General features: G+C 55.4%; 1 protein-coding gene across 1 annotated transcript in view; it reads right to left on the bottom strand.

Moving 5' to 3' along the window:
- LAMA5 (laminin subunit alpha 5) overlaps window positions 1-14,089 on the bottom strand; it is an 81,621-nt gene that overhangs the window by 5,319 nt on the left and 62,213 nt on the right. The window contains exons 37-68 of the mRNA XM_017735821.1: window positions 12,803-12,964; window positions 12,546-12,647; window positions 12,364-12,447; window positions 11,912-12,142; window positions 11,278-11,391; window positions 10,879-11,006; window positions 10,572-10,652; window positions 9,933-10,147; window positions 9,562-9,662; window positions 8,931-9,111; window positions 8,556-8,699; window positions 8,325-8,476; window positions 8,135-8,245; window positions 7,152-7,263; window positions 6,445-6,615; window positions 5,411-5,607; window positions 5,218-5,334; window positions 4,987-5,141; window positions 4,624-4,765; window positions 4,300-4,402; window positions 4,102-4,215; window positions 3,805-3,984; window positions 3,312-3,454; window positions 2,933-3,109; window positions 2,552-2,688; window positions 2,317-2,470; window positions 2,075-2,208; window positions 1,799-1,961; window positions 1,209-1,337; window positions 862-1,013; window positions 343-475; window positions 6-55 (exon numbers count right to left, since the gene is read on the bottom strand). Coding sequence (XP_017591310.1) covers window positions 6-55; window positions 343-475; window positions 862-1,013; window positions 1,209-1,337; window positions 1,799-1,961; window positions 2,075-2,208; window positions 2,317-2,470; window positions 2,552-2,688; window positions 2,933-3,109; window positions 3,312-3,454; window positions 3,805-3,984; window positions 4,102-4,215; window positions 4,300-4,402; window positions 4,624-4,765; window positions 4,987-5,141; window positions 5,218-5,334; window positions 5,411-5,607; window positions 6,445-6,615; window positions 7,152-7,263; window positions 8,135-8,245; window positions 8,325-8,476; window positions 8,556-8,699; window positions 8,931-9,111; window positions 9,562-9,662; window positions 9,933-10,147; window positions 10,572-10,652; window positions 10,879-11,006; window positions 11,278-11,391; window positions 11,912-12,142; window positions 12,364-12,447; window positions 12,546-12,647; window positions 12,803-12,964 — 4,469 coding nt within the window. The remainder of the gene's footprint in view (window positions 1-5; window positions 56-342; window positions 476-861; window positions 1,014-1,208; window positions 1,338-1,798; window positions 1,962-2,074; window positions 2,209-2,316; window positions 2,471-2,551; window positions 2,689-2,932; window positions 3,110-3,311; window positions 3,455-3,804; window positions 3,985-4,101; window positions 4,216-4,299; window positions 4,403-4,623; window positions 4,766-4,986; window positions 5,142-5,217; window positions 5,335-5,410; window positions 5,608-6,444; window positions 6,616-7,151; window positions 7,264-8,134; window positions 8,246-8,324; window positions 8,477-8,555; window positions 8,700-8,930; window positions 9,112-9,561; window positions 9,663-9,932; window positions 10,148-10,571; window positions 10,653-10,878; window positions 11,007-11,277; window positions 11,392-11,911; window positions 12,143-12,363; window positions 12,448-12,545; window positions 12,648-12,802; window positions 12,965-14,089) is intronic.

The raw sequence follows: 14,089 nt of genomic DNA, 5'->3' as shown, positions 1-14,089 counted from the left end.
CAGGCAGAGCCAGGGTCAGGTAGCCGTGGCCATGGATGCTGACCGAGCGGGCAACCTGGGAGGGACACCACAGAGGCAAGGTGGGAGACTGGCCCTGGCCTTGCTGGGATGCTGGGAGATGAGTGAGGAGCTCTGTTCCTTGCTGGGTCTGGCTGGTGCTATGGCCAATCACGTGGAGCAAGCACCTCACCATGACCCCTCTGCACTGAGGACTTGGGGGGTTTATGCTTGTTTCTCTGTGAATGAGGGGAGATGGGGCCTGTCCTGGGGGTCCTGTGCTCCCTCCCCCTGACAGATCCTTCCCCCAGCATGCTGGCCAGGCTGCCAGGGCTTTGTGCTCACCAGGAGGTCCGAGGTGCACCCGTAGCTGACACCCACAGTGCTCATGCGCTTCAGGTCGACGTATTTGCCAAGAGCCTTCAAGCCCTTCATGCAGCCCCGAATGGGCCCACCCGTGGGGAAGAGAGCTTTCAAACTGCAGGAGAAGCAGGCAGTGTTAACAAGGACAGCCCCAGGCAGACACAGCCCTGGGCAGGATCTGGCCCTGCAGCTCTTCAGGCAAAGTGCCTGGGAAAGAACTGTGATGGTCACAGGTATCTCCAGTGCCAAGGCTGCTCCAAAGCACTCAGCATGGCAAAGGAGGACTTGGTGACACCCACCAGCACCTCATCCGTACCCAGAGATGGAAAAGTTACCATCTTTAAAAAGCTCAGGATGATGGACAGGAAGAGGAACTCTTCCCCCAGAGTTTCATTAGGGTTCCAACAGCCCTGGATGTGGCTGAGAAAGGGCCAGGGCCACCACCAGGGACTCTGGAGGGGAACATACTGACTGTCCCACTCCATTGCAGGCTGGACCCACCTGGGGGGCAGCACAGCTGGGGGAACACCCCCCAGGTAGTAGGAGACAGCGTTCTCCAGGGAGTTCTCCTGCTCCACCACAAAGATGGTGAGGCGCTCCACCCGCACCAGGATGCGCTTCTTATTATTCATTTTGAGGAGGAAAATCTGGATCTGGAGACAGAGGAGAGAAATGATCTGTCAGTCTGGGGCAATTAAATCCATCACAGAGGGCGGGACAGGATGTCTAGTTAATGGTTCAAGTCAAAAAACTTCCTGCAGCTCCTCCCCCCTCAAAAACAAGGGTCTACATGCCTCCCCACCTCAGATGAGGAGCACTCTCTCCAAGCGAGCCCTGTTCCCTCTTACCGCTTTGTTTGTGGTGCTGCTGATGGTGAGAGAGGAGGAGTTGCTCGGTTTTGCCATCTCCAGGCCAGAACTGAAATCATAGTAAAGCGCCAGCTTCCCATCCCGGATGGCCAGACACAGGAACTGACCCTGGGGGAGGCAGGATGGACACTCAGCAGGTGCCCAGGATGCAGTTGTGGCCCTGAGCCCATCTACCCTTTAAAACTGATGGGAGCAGATCCCACTGCCAGTGCCCTGGTCATGTTATTTGGGATTTATCTGAAACAGCAGCCCTGTGCTGGAGCACAGGGATAACACTGCAAGCTGGAAATGCTCCTTGCAGCTGCCCCAGTGAACCGTGGCCCAGCTTGGAGGGTCTCCCAAGTTTTGGGGAACCCCTCCAACACCAGCCAAGTGACCGCTGTGAGGTTTGGGTACAGCCTGCTCATGGCTTTTAACAATAGTGCTGAAATCCTGCTCCAAGCGATCCTGAGATTGCCGAAGCCCTCCTCTCCCCAGTCTCCTGAACTGGGAACGCCAGCAAGCAGGCCTGGGATTGTCCCAGCCCACCCACTGAGGGACAAAGGCTCCCCAGGGGAGCAAGCACCTGCCTGGTTCTCCAGGAAGAAGATGATGCCGTTGTAGGAGACCACCCGGATCTCCTGCTCGAAGCGCTTGGTTGTGCCAAACTGGCTCTCGAACTTGATCTCCGCATAACCAGTGCCATCAAAGTAGGAGCCGTCAGTCAGCCAGGGGTCTCCTGTGGACTTGGACCTGAGACACACCAGAGGCATCAATCCCAAGCCATCTGCCATGCCCTGGAGCAAGCAGAGCTAAGGATAAGTGCCCTGGAGGAGGGCTGCTCCCGGCCCGGGGGCGGTGCCCACCTTGCGCAGGGTTTCTCGGCAGCCGTGTCCAGCTCGAAGGTGTGCTGGAAGTTGTACAGGCTCACCACCTCCTCGTTCAGCGTGTCCAGCTCCAGGCACCCGCGGTAGTTGGGATAGCGCAGAGCGGGAGGAGGCTGGGAATGAAACACAACAGTTAAACGAGTTTCCCTCCTGTGAGAACCTCCAAAGGCATTGCTGACACCTCCCAAAACCTGCTCCCCCCTCCCTGCTGCCTGTCTCACCGTGAAGCTGGAGGGGTAGCCACCCACGTAGAAGACGACATTGCGTGGGTCGAGGTTGAGCAGGCCTTGCTCTCCCTTGGCCACGCTGTCTCCCTTGATCTCGTGCACCCTCTGCCTCTCCACGATCACTGACATGTGCCCGTACTGCAGGATCCTGCAGCAGGGAGGGATGGTCAAGACCAGGGGAGACCCCCAAAGAGAATCAAACCCTGTCCTCCCTGAGCAGAGGCCCTACCTGTTGATGCTGATGGTGACAAACTGCTCTCCAATATCCTCATCGACACTCAGGGAGGTTGGTTCCTCATCTCCCAGTTTGTAAATCCAATGCACTCTGCGATCCTTGAGCACAATGCCCAGGTAGTCTCCAGTGGCCTGAACTCAGGGAGAAACAGGGCCACGTGTTGGTATTTGGGACAGGCAGGAGCTCTCCCTGGTGTGCCCAGGGCTGCACTGGACAAACACCCCCTATCCCACTCCCCACCCAGGCTGACGGCTGCATCCAGGAGCTGTTTGTGTTCCCCACAGAGATATTCAGGGAGAGGGTGAGGGGTTGATGCGCAGGCGTGATCCCCCATCGGTGCAAAAGGGCTTCATCCACCCTCTGGCCCCATCTCACCTCCTGGCTGCCCAGGTACAACACGAACCGCCCCTCCTCTCCCTCGTCCTCCCGGCTCCTGGGCTCGGGGTTTTGGATGTAGAATTTGAGGGATGTGTAGGCTGCCAAATCCTGCAGATTGCTAGGCATCCGGACCTGCACCCCTGAACTGCCGTTGAACTTCATGGGCACTTTCACCTGTAGGGACAGAAATCCAGCCCTGTGGCACTGAACCCACTGCCACCTGCCTGGTCGCTGCCAGTTCCACCAAATGAGAAAGGGACCCTGCCTGATGGCCCCAGACACCCCCCCCCCCTTTGCATGCTACCCTCAGGTAAGCCCTCCTCCCCCCCAGGCCCCCAGCACACCATGCCCAGCCCTCACCCACCCCTGAGCTCACCTTGCTGGCAGCGTTCCTCGCCTGCGTGATGAGCTGCCGGATCCTCACGATGTTCTCCGACACGGTGGCGTTTTTGTTCCTCCTGTTCTCCAGGCTGCTCAGCTTCTCCAGCAGCAGGGGAATGGTGCTCTCCAGGCTGGACACTGGGGTTGAAGAGGAGCCAGGAGTTTTGGAGGTTAGTAAAGGAAGGGAAATGTGAAGGTCAGGCAGTTTGAGACATGCAGGTCAAAGGAGCTGGGAGCAGTCACAGAGATCCCCTAAAGCCATCGGCCTTGAGGGGGGTGTGAGAATGCTCCAGTGCATGCAACCTCCTGCAGTAAAGCTACACGTGATAGAGACACTGCACAAGACGAAGAAAAAAAGGGCCAGGACGTAAAGCATCCAGTATTGGCCACCTCCCTCTGCTCTTGACCTGGAGCTGCAAAGCACAGCTTTCAAAAATGCTCTGGGGATATCTGTGCATGCAGTGGTTCATACCAGACTCAGCACTCACCAGATTTCCTGGCATCCTGGACTGCCTGGTTCAGGTCCTCACTTCGGAGGCCTCCATACTGGTCTTTCCACTCATCCAGGTTCTTCTTCATGGTGCTCAGGGTATCCTCCACTCTCGCAGCCGTTTCATTGGCCTCAGCAGCAGCTGCTTTGGCATTCTGGATCGTGTCCTTTGTGTCCTCTGCAAGGAAAGAAGTATCTCTGAGGTGGTCAGGAGGAGGGAGGAAGCACCCTTGGGTCACAGTCGGTGCATGAAGAAGGGAGCAGAGAGAATCAGTCCCGCTACCCCAGAACAAACCTTGCTCCCTGCCCAGCATGTCCTGCACGGACTGGAGCTGGGTCAGGAGCTGCTCCTTCCTCGCACGGAGGTCAGCCAGCTTGTCCCTTGCTGTCTGCAGAGTGCCTTTAACAGCTGCAATTAAAGAAATGCACGTGCTGTTTGTTGGAGCTCAGTCCAGACTGAAGGACATCAGACCCTGTGAGGAGCCTCTCTCACCCCCGTTGAGTTTGCTCTGCTGTCTCCTCACAGCCTCCTCCAGGCTGCTGCTGTTCCTCTTCAGCGTTCTAGAGATGGCCCCGAGGTTTTCTGATATGACATTCTGTGAAACAAACACAGGACTCTGAAGAGGAATTCAAGCCTCTGGCTCTGACTGCACACAAAAATGCTCCTTCAGCCATCTGCAGCAGGGTGTGACAGGGAGACCCAAACACTGAGTCTGGCCCCAGCCGTGGCAGACTCTGCTCTCAGGCACAGAACACGTGTCAGAGGGAAAGGAGTTTGGTTTTTGCCCATCTTCACAGGGCTCCCCACAGCACGTACCATCAGGGCCTCGCTGGCTGCCTCGTCAGCATCGTGGGCTGCTCGCTCTGCTTTCCTCACAGCTTCAATGATGCTGGCGTAGGCATTGGAGGCATCGACCGCTCGCTGGATAAAGCCATCCTGGTTTGTGTCCTGGATAATGCTGTTTTGGAAGATGAAGCCAGCAAGTCCATGGAGAACACTCAGGCTCCCCATGCCCCCCCAGACAAACCCCTTTGGGCTCCTCAACACAATGTGTGCTCCAGTATAAAACTTTGGAGGTGACACCCTGCTGGTTCCCCTGCCATGGTGGGGCTGCAGGTTTCCATCCCCAGCTCTGGTAGGAGACAGCCTGACTAGTGAGGGTCAGGACAGGTGCCTCACCCAGAAAGGTTCCTTGCAAGCTCATCCAGGAGCCGGGCGTGCTCCTCTGCCTGCTCCACGATGGGGATCTTGCTGCTGGCCGGGGAGAACTTCTTGACGCGCTCGGTCAAGGGCAGCTTTGCCCCATCCAGCAGCGCTGCCAGCTTCTCGTACGCCTGCAAGGACACCTGTCACTCCTGAGGGCTGCCACCCCTCGCCCTCTGCCCGTGCCAAAGTGCCTCTGCCACTCACCTCCTTCGCACGCTCCATCATCTGCAGGAAGTCAGAGACCTGGGCAAGGGCGTCCTTGGCCATCTGCAGGGTCTCCTGCACCAGCGCGTGCTGCTTTTGGAGTGCCTGGCTCTTTTGCTGGACACAAAGACCCAGAGTTAGGGACCAGCAGGGCTGGGACAGCCCCCCCACATCGCTGATGGTGAAGGTCTACCTGACTCTCCTCCAGGTTGTTTCGGTTCAGGCTGTTCAAGTCCTCTGTCTGCCTGGTTTTGTTCACGGCCTCGTTGAGGGCATCACGCAGATCCATGAGCTGGGAGCTGTACTGTGCCAGCCGCTCTTGGATGCTGCTCACCAGGTCCTGGTTGGACTGCCAGCGGGCGTGCAGCTCACTCTTCACCCTATGCAACACTGGGGAGGGAGGGGATGACAACTGTTGCTAATTCCTCTTCCTATGCTAAACAGGCTGTTTATGTGCCGGGCTGCCTTAAAGCCTGGTTCTAGTCTCATTTAGCAGGTATCAAGGCCAGAAGTGACCATCTTCCATCCCTCCCTCCTTTTCAGCCTGGATAGCACAGGATCCTGTCCATGACTGTCTCTCTCAGTGCTGGTTAGAGATGGGATCTCTTTCAAAGACACACAGCCATGCCTGAAAAGCTCCAGATGATGGAAAAACCCCACCTGAGGCCTTGATTACTTATTTCCAACAAGAGCCAGTTTATAATTCCAGCTTTCAGCTGCTGAGTTATGTTTTGCCAGGGCCTGTTAATCAGAAGTGCTCCCTTCCTGCAGTGCCACGTTGGGCTCACTGCTCTCACTCCTGCAAGGACGCCCTCAGGACAGCAGAGCTACTACGGGTGCAGGCTGCTGGTTGTTACTCTGAACCCCTCTATGGGGACAGCAAATAGGAAGAAACATGGTGTGACTTACTCACATCCATGTGTGATGTGAATACATTGCATAATAATGGTGATTCCTTGTTCTAAGTGTTGCCAATTTTGTTCATCAAACAGAACTACCCAGTTAGTTCTGCTCTGAGGTTTGCCTTAAGGGAAAAGGAACCACAAATGATCCTGTTGGAGTGTCACAGGGGACTCTGGAACTCCTATAAAAATTGTTGGGGGTGCCTGGCTCTTAACAGCACTCTCTAAACACAACCATGATGTGCAGTGTCTGCGTGGGCTCCAAGCCAGGAATAGCCAGACCCAGCAGGATCTGGGCAGCCCTGGGCCACCAAGCTGGACTCACACTTCTGAGCCTCCTCGTGCTCACGCCTTGCCAGCTCCTCCTGGGCCCCCAGGCTCCTCTCTTTCATCTCCCTCAGCATCCTTTCCACCTCGGCCAGCTTCTGCCGGAACTCCTCGCTGGACGTGGTGCTGGCGTTCGCTGCCCCAAACCTGGCCATCTGCCGTACCAGGTCTGCAGAGAAACCCACACCCAGCATCAGCACTGACCAAACCAGGTCCTTCATAATCCCCTGAGTTTTCCCCTCACAAACCACAGACAACTTTCAGGCAGCACTCAGAAAACAAATTGCTTGAGATCACCCAGAGGCACTGCCCCATGTTTCTGCCTCCTTGGCCACTACCAATAACGCATCCTACATCCTGAGCATCTTTCTGTGGCTTTACCTCCTCTCCCAGAGCCAGCCACTCTGTTTTGCTCAACCTCTCTGGAGGCTGCAGTGCAGACTGCCCCTGTTTTATGCATTTTAATAACATTTGTGGAAGTTTAAATTGTTTTCTTCCCCAGACTTGTGTTTAGCCAAGCAGCTAAGACTCACAATAAGCCTGGTCAGAGAGTAAAAGCCAGGATTCTGCAGGGATCTTCACTTGTATTTTCCCTTGTTCTCTCCATGGCTCTTCCTAAGCAATGCAGTGCTTGGCAGTGGTTAAAACCAAGAGCATGGCATATCCCAGGAAAGAACCCCAAAGTGAAGACCCTTCTTTACATACCTGCAATGCCCCTCTGGATGCTTTGGATGTGCAGCAGGAGCTGTTCCCCCCTCTGGTACATCTCCTTTGTGTGCTGATCAACACGCATCGCTTCTCTGTGAGTCATGGTCATCTACAACAAAAACTCTGTCTTAGCTCAAGTATGAGATGACATTTTATGTGATTTATCAGAGGGACTGCTGCTCCCAAAAGGCACACAAGGCTTGGCAATGTGTAGCTTGTGAGGTCCAGCCTGCCCCATGCTGCTGTCCTACAATGCATTGAAGGGTGATCTCATTTAGCACCTTCAGAGAAGCACAAGCAATAAATGCAGCTCCAATGCAACAGTCTCTGGATGCTGGAACAATCCCAACAGCACAGAGGACAGCTATTAACACGGGAGCTATTAACACAGGAAAAGCCCCAAAGCCTGGAGCCAGGCACACCTGTGTCCTGATCAAGAGACAGAGGGCTGCAGTCTGGCTGTTTGGTACACACAGGGGCAGTTTGTCTTTGCAGCTGTCTGGGGAAGTATGTCATCAAGTAGAGATTTTTCCCTCTCCCTCAGATTAGGAGCAGCAGTTTATAAATCAAATCAAATGAAATCAAGTCTTGCTCAGTTTGTAAGTTCTCTGAAGATGCAGCTGCTGGATTTTAGACTGGATATAGACTGCATCTGTGATGGACCCAGATGTTTCATGTTCCTCACTTGTATGCCCCTTCTGTAAGTGATATTTGACTAAATTTATTTTTACTGCTTGAAGTTGGAGCCACCTCAAAAGCAAGCAGTAAATCAAGAAAAACTATCAATATCATGAGATGCTTAACAGCTCTCCAAGGGAGGAAAGCAGGTAATCCAACTTGAGCACCTAACATTGCAACTTAGTACTGGTCAAGCAAGAGATCCAACCTGCCTGAACTAGGCTCCTCACAGCCTTCAAAGCCCTCGTTTTGGTAAAAGGGGGACTTGTGCTCTGGCAAAGAAAGATGGAGAAATACCCTACTTTGTGCTGCAGTGCGTTCAGGTCCTGTGTGAGATCCACGTTCTCATCCTCCAGCTCGTCAGCCCTTTGCCTGACCCTGCTCATGGCTCTGTGGTACTCACGGAGCTGGTTCTGGGGGAAAAAAAGAGGCTAAATCAGGCCAACAGGCCAGGAAACATGGGCAGAAGGTGATGTTAAACCTTCCACGTACAGCAATAGCCTTTATGGTGCCGTTGAGGCCGTGAAGGCGAGCCCAGGCGATGGAGCTGGCGTTGAGGGTGACCAGCTGGCTGCGGATGGACGGGAAGGACATCTCGATGCTCTGCAGGTCCTCCAGCAGGAGCAGGACACAGCTGTCACACACTACAGGGGAACGCAGCAGTCAGCACAGGCCCTCTGCCAGGCTTCCCTCACCTCTTTCCCCAGGACAGAGGACACAGACCTTCACACTTCATGCTGTCGGGGCCGTTTGCCACCAGGACCTCGTGCTCGCGCAGGCAGACGTCGCACTGCTTCCCCGTGAGCCCATTGGGGCATGTGCACTCCCCGGTGCGAGGGTCACAGGAGCCCCCTCTGCACTCGCACTCTGCAGGGTAAAGTAACAGAGAATCGCTTTGTGCTTTTACCACTCTGGAGAGAGGGGAATGAACGGTTTTATTCCAGTTGAGCTTATCTACACACCGCTGCCGGGGCTTTCCCTGTGCAACCCAGCAACGTGCACAGCCCCTCAGACAGCTGCCAGCTGTTTTCCGCCTTCAACAACTGCACCAGCACCACAGCCCTGCCCCAGTGCTGCTGGCTGGGACCCCCCACTCACTTGTGCAGCCGCCCTGGCCGAAGCCCCAGTAGCCCGGGGCGCACTGGTGGCAGCGCGAGCCGCTGACGCCGGGCAGGCAGCTGCACTGGCCGCTCTGCACGTGGCAGCTGCTCCCCACGGCGCCCACGTCGCAGTCACACCTCTGGCAGCCCGAGCATCCCTCGAAGCCATAGTATCCCTCCTAGGGAAAAGCAGGACAGGGATGCCCTGGTCAGCAAGCGTGCCTCTCTCCTGGGGCAGTGATGTGGGACCCCAGCGTTCCTTTCCAGGTGTGTTTTGAGCACCACAAAACTCAAAGCAAGGTGGTAAAGATGTGGAGCTGCACCCACACACACCACAGCAATCAGCAACGCCCTGTGAACCTGCCCTTGCCCAAGCTGGATGCACTGAGGAAAATGGGGTTTACTGCATTTTCCCAAATGATGCCCCATTACTGGAATGCTGCCTTCACTGCTTGCTGCCAGATCTTTATCAAGCTTTTGCCATGTACAGGACAGCTCATGTAAATGCAGCCTTCACCAGCTGGCAGCCAGCCCTGCTCTGCTCACAGGCCTGGGGGATGACACACCAAGGCTGCCCCTCATCCCCATGACAAGGACAGGCACCATCCCAGGGCCCAGGTGACCCTCACCTCACAGCGATCACAGTGCTGGCCTGTCACTCCAGTCTTGCAGAAGCACTGGCCAGTTTGTGGATGGCAGGAGTCAGTCCCACAAGGCGAACAGTTGCACTCTGCCAGGGAAAAATACACCCAGTATTTCACTGAAGAGCCCGTCAGCCACTCACAACACTTACTGCTAACAGGGAATCCTATTTCCCCCTAATCTATCAGTCAAAGTTAAGACAGAGCCTCTCTCCTCTTGGATTTGCTTCTCACAACTTATTGCCATGGCCCCTTTTGCAAGCTGTAGTTGGGCTGCTCTTCCTCAGAGACAGAGGAGCAGTGCTGGGAATGGGCACCCTCCCCTTGCCCACCCTGTGCTGGCTGCCTGCCCCACTCACGTGTGCAGTTCTTGGCTACCACAGCATCCCCGTAGTAGCCGGGCGCGCAGAGCTCGCAGCGCGCGCCGGCCGTGTGGTGCATGCAGCCCGAGCAGGCGCCCGTCAGGGAGTCACAGCTGCTGAACAGCATGTTGGGATCCGTGTTCCCGCTGCAGTCACAGGGCTGGCACGAGCTGCCAATCACCAAGGGATTGCCGTAGTACCCCGGGGCACACCTGGAGAAACACGGCAAGTTACAACAGGGTGAGGATCCTGCAGCTCGTGCCTGCACCCTGCACTGGAGTTGCACAACTGGAACAGCGTGAGCATCCAACACTTGTAACTGCTGCAACCCTCAGGGATCTCAAAGCACTTTGTGTTTCGCCTTGTGATACCTCAGAAAGGTGCCTTTATCACAGGCTGCAAGTCAAGGCAAAGCACGGGGAAGTCACACATGCACGGTAACAGAGTTTCAGCAGTCAGGCATATGCAGGCTGAAAAGGACTGAAGGAAATGCTGCCAGAGCAAAGCACACAGGGGCAGAGCCAACCACTTCTGCTGCAGTCCTTAAGGGGACAACTTCTCCTCTGCCACAGCAGTGGCTGCACAGGGTTAGTGTGGTGTCTGAGGCCCCCCAAACACAGGTGCCACCCCCCTTACCGTTCACAGTTGGGTCCAGCGTAGCCTGGCTTGCAGAGGCACTGCATGTTGGAACCCTTGTGGACACAACCAACAGCAAAACTGAAACGAGAAGGGGGACACAGGGAGGTGCAGTTACCCCTGATGTGGTGCCAGGGGAGCTATCACTCATTGTGGGCTGTTGGGGCCTCAGGTTCAAGAGAGCATGGGCATGGTCTGGGGACAAGGACAAGGCTGGCATTGGGACACTTGCCCTGGTGGGGGCACAGAGTGGTTCCAGTGGTTAAACAGTGAGGCCAAACAGGCAATCCCATCCTGGGGTTCTTACTTGTTGGAGGCAACTGAAAGAGGGCATGGGCACCCAACACACTGCAGGGGTTCTTGGGCAGAGGGGCTGCCCATGTAGCCGTCCTTGCATCGCTCACAGTGGTCTCCTTCTGTGTTGTGCTGGCAGTTCTGCAAGGAAAAGGCAAGCTCTGGGTTCAGCACTGACAATAAATGGTGGAGGCACTAAGAACTCCCCATGAGGATGCCTTAGACCTTCCTCTATCCCAGAACTGCCTTGCACCCTAAGCTGACCCTAAGCAGGGTCACCAGTGAAACAGTGCAGCCAATACTCTGACTTAGGCATGGTTCATCCAGCCCAGTTAGTATGTAAAGAGCTTTTGAATCACATGCTACAGACCTCATGACTCCAAAATATCACACTGCTCCACTGTTTACTTACAAGGCATATCCCAGAGCCTGGCAGGCACTGATCTGAGTGGCCATTGCAGTGGCAGGGGATGCATTTTCCCAGAAAGAGCCCCTTGGTGTCCCTGTAGTAACCTGGAGCACATTCCTGAGGAGACAGAAAAAGGCAGAGATCTGAAAAACAGCCTAATACTTTTGGGAAAAGAAAAGAAACGAAATTAGTTTTCATGACAGAATTCCCATAGGGTTGTACTGATGGAGAAGAGATTAAAAGCAATGATGAAGATTTTTCAGTGCAGTTCCCTCCTGCTCCTTTTAACCAGGAGAGAACTGGCCAGAGAGAAGGACCCATTCCAAGGTACTGCAACACCTGAATGATTTCCCCATTGTGGCCCTTCCAAGAAGGCAGATGCAGCTATTGCACCTCTCCAAGGTCCACGGTGGTGTGGTGGGGAAATTTTCCTTCCTTTGGAACAACCTGAGCTGTCATTTCAACTGAAGCCCTCAGGAGCCAGCTTGGAGACTGCTGATGCCTTGGCACCAGTGCTTTGCACAAACATCCAAACCCCATGGTTGCCACACACACCAAGCACGAGGGGTGGCTGACACACAAAACGTGACTGTCTGACTCCCCTCTGACTGGAACAGCACGTCCCCTTCCCCCTGACCTGGCAGGAGTCTCCCTGGTAGTTAGCTGGGCACAAGCACAGCTCCACGTTGCTGGCACGGACGCCTGTGGCCGTGGCCGTGGCCATCTCCAGCACCACGCGGCGCAGGGACACAGAGGAAGAGAGCTGGGAGAAGAGTGCCCGGATCTGCAGCTGCTCCAGGTTTGCCAGCACCATCATGAGCTCCTCTCTGGACACAGGGTTGTGAGTCTCTGTGTGCCTGAAGTTACCCTGGCAGGAGAAAAACCTGGCATTACTGGCAGGAAGCACAGGCACCTGAACATCAAACCCAACCTCCACGTCCCTGCTGCTGGAATCTCTCCCCTTTGCATGGGTGAAACAACCCTGGCAACACCAAAAATGCTGAGCTCAAAGCCTTGGTCCCTCTGTCTGTGTGAGGTCTTGTCCTTTCCTGCATTATCTGAGCACTTCACTTGTGTGTGCAAACTCACCTCCACCAGCTGCAGCCGGCCTTCGTGTGCCTCCCCTGGGGACGGGTAGGCACCTTCGAGAAACATGATGCTCATCTGATTTCCCTAGGAAAAGCAAGGAAGGCATCAGTCATCACCTCCTGCATCCATCACATCCTGCTCCTGCATTAGCAGAGGGCACCAGGGAGTTTCTTGGGCTGCACCTTCAAGATCACATCCGGGCGGGACTCCATGGGAATGAACACGTCACCCCTCCGAGGGTTGGAGTGCAGCTCATAGCGAAGGTACCCTCCATAGGAGGAAACCTGAGGGAGAGACAAATCCCACACGTTGCTGCAAGTCCACACCACTGAGACAAAGCAGACGTGTTTGTGTTCAACTGGAGTGTGAGCAATGCCTACGAGTCAGGCTGCTGGCACACGTGTGTTGGTAGGGTCAGGGTGGTTCCCCATTCTCTTACTTGGTCCCCAAGGTAGGAGCTGGGTGCAACCCAGTAGAGCTCCTGGTAGGCATCTAGGAGGTTCTTGAGGTCAGCAGTGACGAGCTGCTCCCGTGGGTTCAGAGCTGTTGGCACTTCGTGGCGGTCACTGCTCAGCAAGAGCCACCCATTCATGTCGACAAACTGGAGGGGAAGAGCAACTGTGGGTCTTCTAGTGGAGTTACAGAAAGTATTTGGGTGTTGATGCTCCAGAAGAACAGGTCCCAGAGCAGCAGAAAGGGGAATAACAGGCTCACACCTCACATGCATCCTGATGAAGCCACTGGAAGGCTGATCATCACCCCCGCCCAGCACATGAGACCCCAGAGACCAGGAAAAGGGGCTGAAAGCAGGAGATGGGCACAGGGAGTCAAAGATAACCCTCCTCACAGTTTATCTTCAGTAGGATTAATGCAGGACAGAGACCCGAGGGGAGCAGGGAGCCAGGTGGATGGGAACACACCTGACCTGCAGGCTCTGGTGGCCACAGCCCCTCTCACCTCAGCCCGGTGCTTCTCAGCGCTGCGGCAGCGATCGGTTGCACCAAAGCAGAAACACTTGGTGCAGCCCTTGGGGTTGGTGGCATCCAAAGAAAACGTCCCCAGGCGGCACTGGTCACACCTCAGGCCCTCCACGTTTTCCTGAAAGACAAGCAAAGCTCAACAGCGTCAGCAGCTTCTCACAAGGCCTCAGTGGAGGACAGGGATGGCAGGCTGAGTGCTCAAAGCACAATGCTATGGTGCTGGAAGATGTTGAAGCAGTCCCCCAACAGATTTGCTTGTACAGCACCTATCAAACATTAAATTCACCCAAACAAAGCACTTGTAAGCCCTACAAAGAGGCTGGGGCAGTCGCTGTTTGAATTGCTCTGCTGCCATGGAGCCTGGAGCCAATAGGGCTGACAGCTCTACCTCCAAGAAGCTCTGATACAGGGCTGGACTCAGACTGGACATCTTTCCCAGTGACAGCCCAAGGAATGAGCCTTCGTGGCCAGGAAGGATAAGAAGATACGAGTTTTTCAGGGTGCCCTGAACCCACCACCCCATGGGGCAGGCTGGCTGCAGCTCAGGCACGCAGGCACTCTCCTTCTCCAGCCCTGCTCCCTCCGGCATGCCGAGCACACACAGCCCCTGCCACCCCCAGCCAGAGCAGGAGAGTCGAGCCAAGGCACCACATGGAGGCATCGAGGGACTGACCTTGCAGTGACACTGCCCCGTGACCGGGTCACACACGCTGGCTTCGGTGCCAGCCTGGTGGCAGTCGCACCGC

This window comes from Corvus brachyrhynchos, unplaced genomic scaffold (genome assembly GCF_000691975.1).
Source record: "Corvus brachyrhynchos isolate BGI_N302 unplaced genomic scaffold, ASM69197v1 scaffold10, whole genome shotgun sequence".
Taxonomy (NCBI): domain Eukaryota; kingdom Metazoa; phylum Chordata; class Aves; order Passeriformes; family Corvidae; genus Corvus; species Corvus brachyrhynchos.
This window is presented reverse-complemented; position numbering and strand designations above follow the sequence as displayed.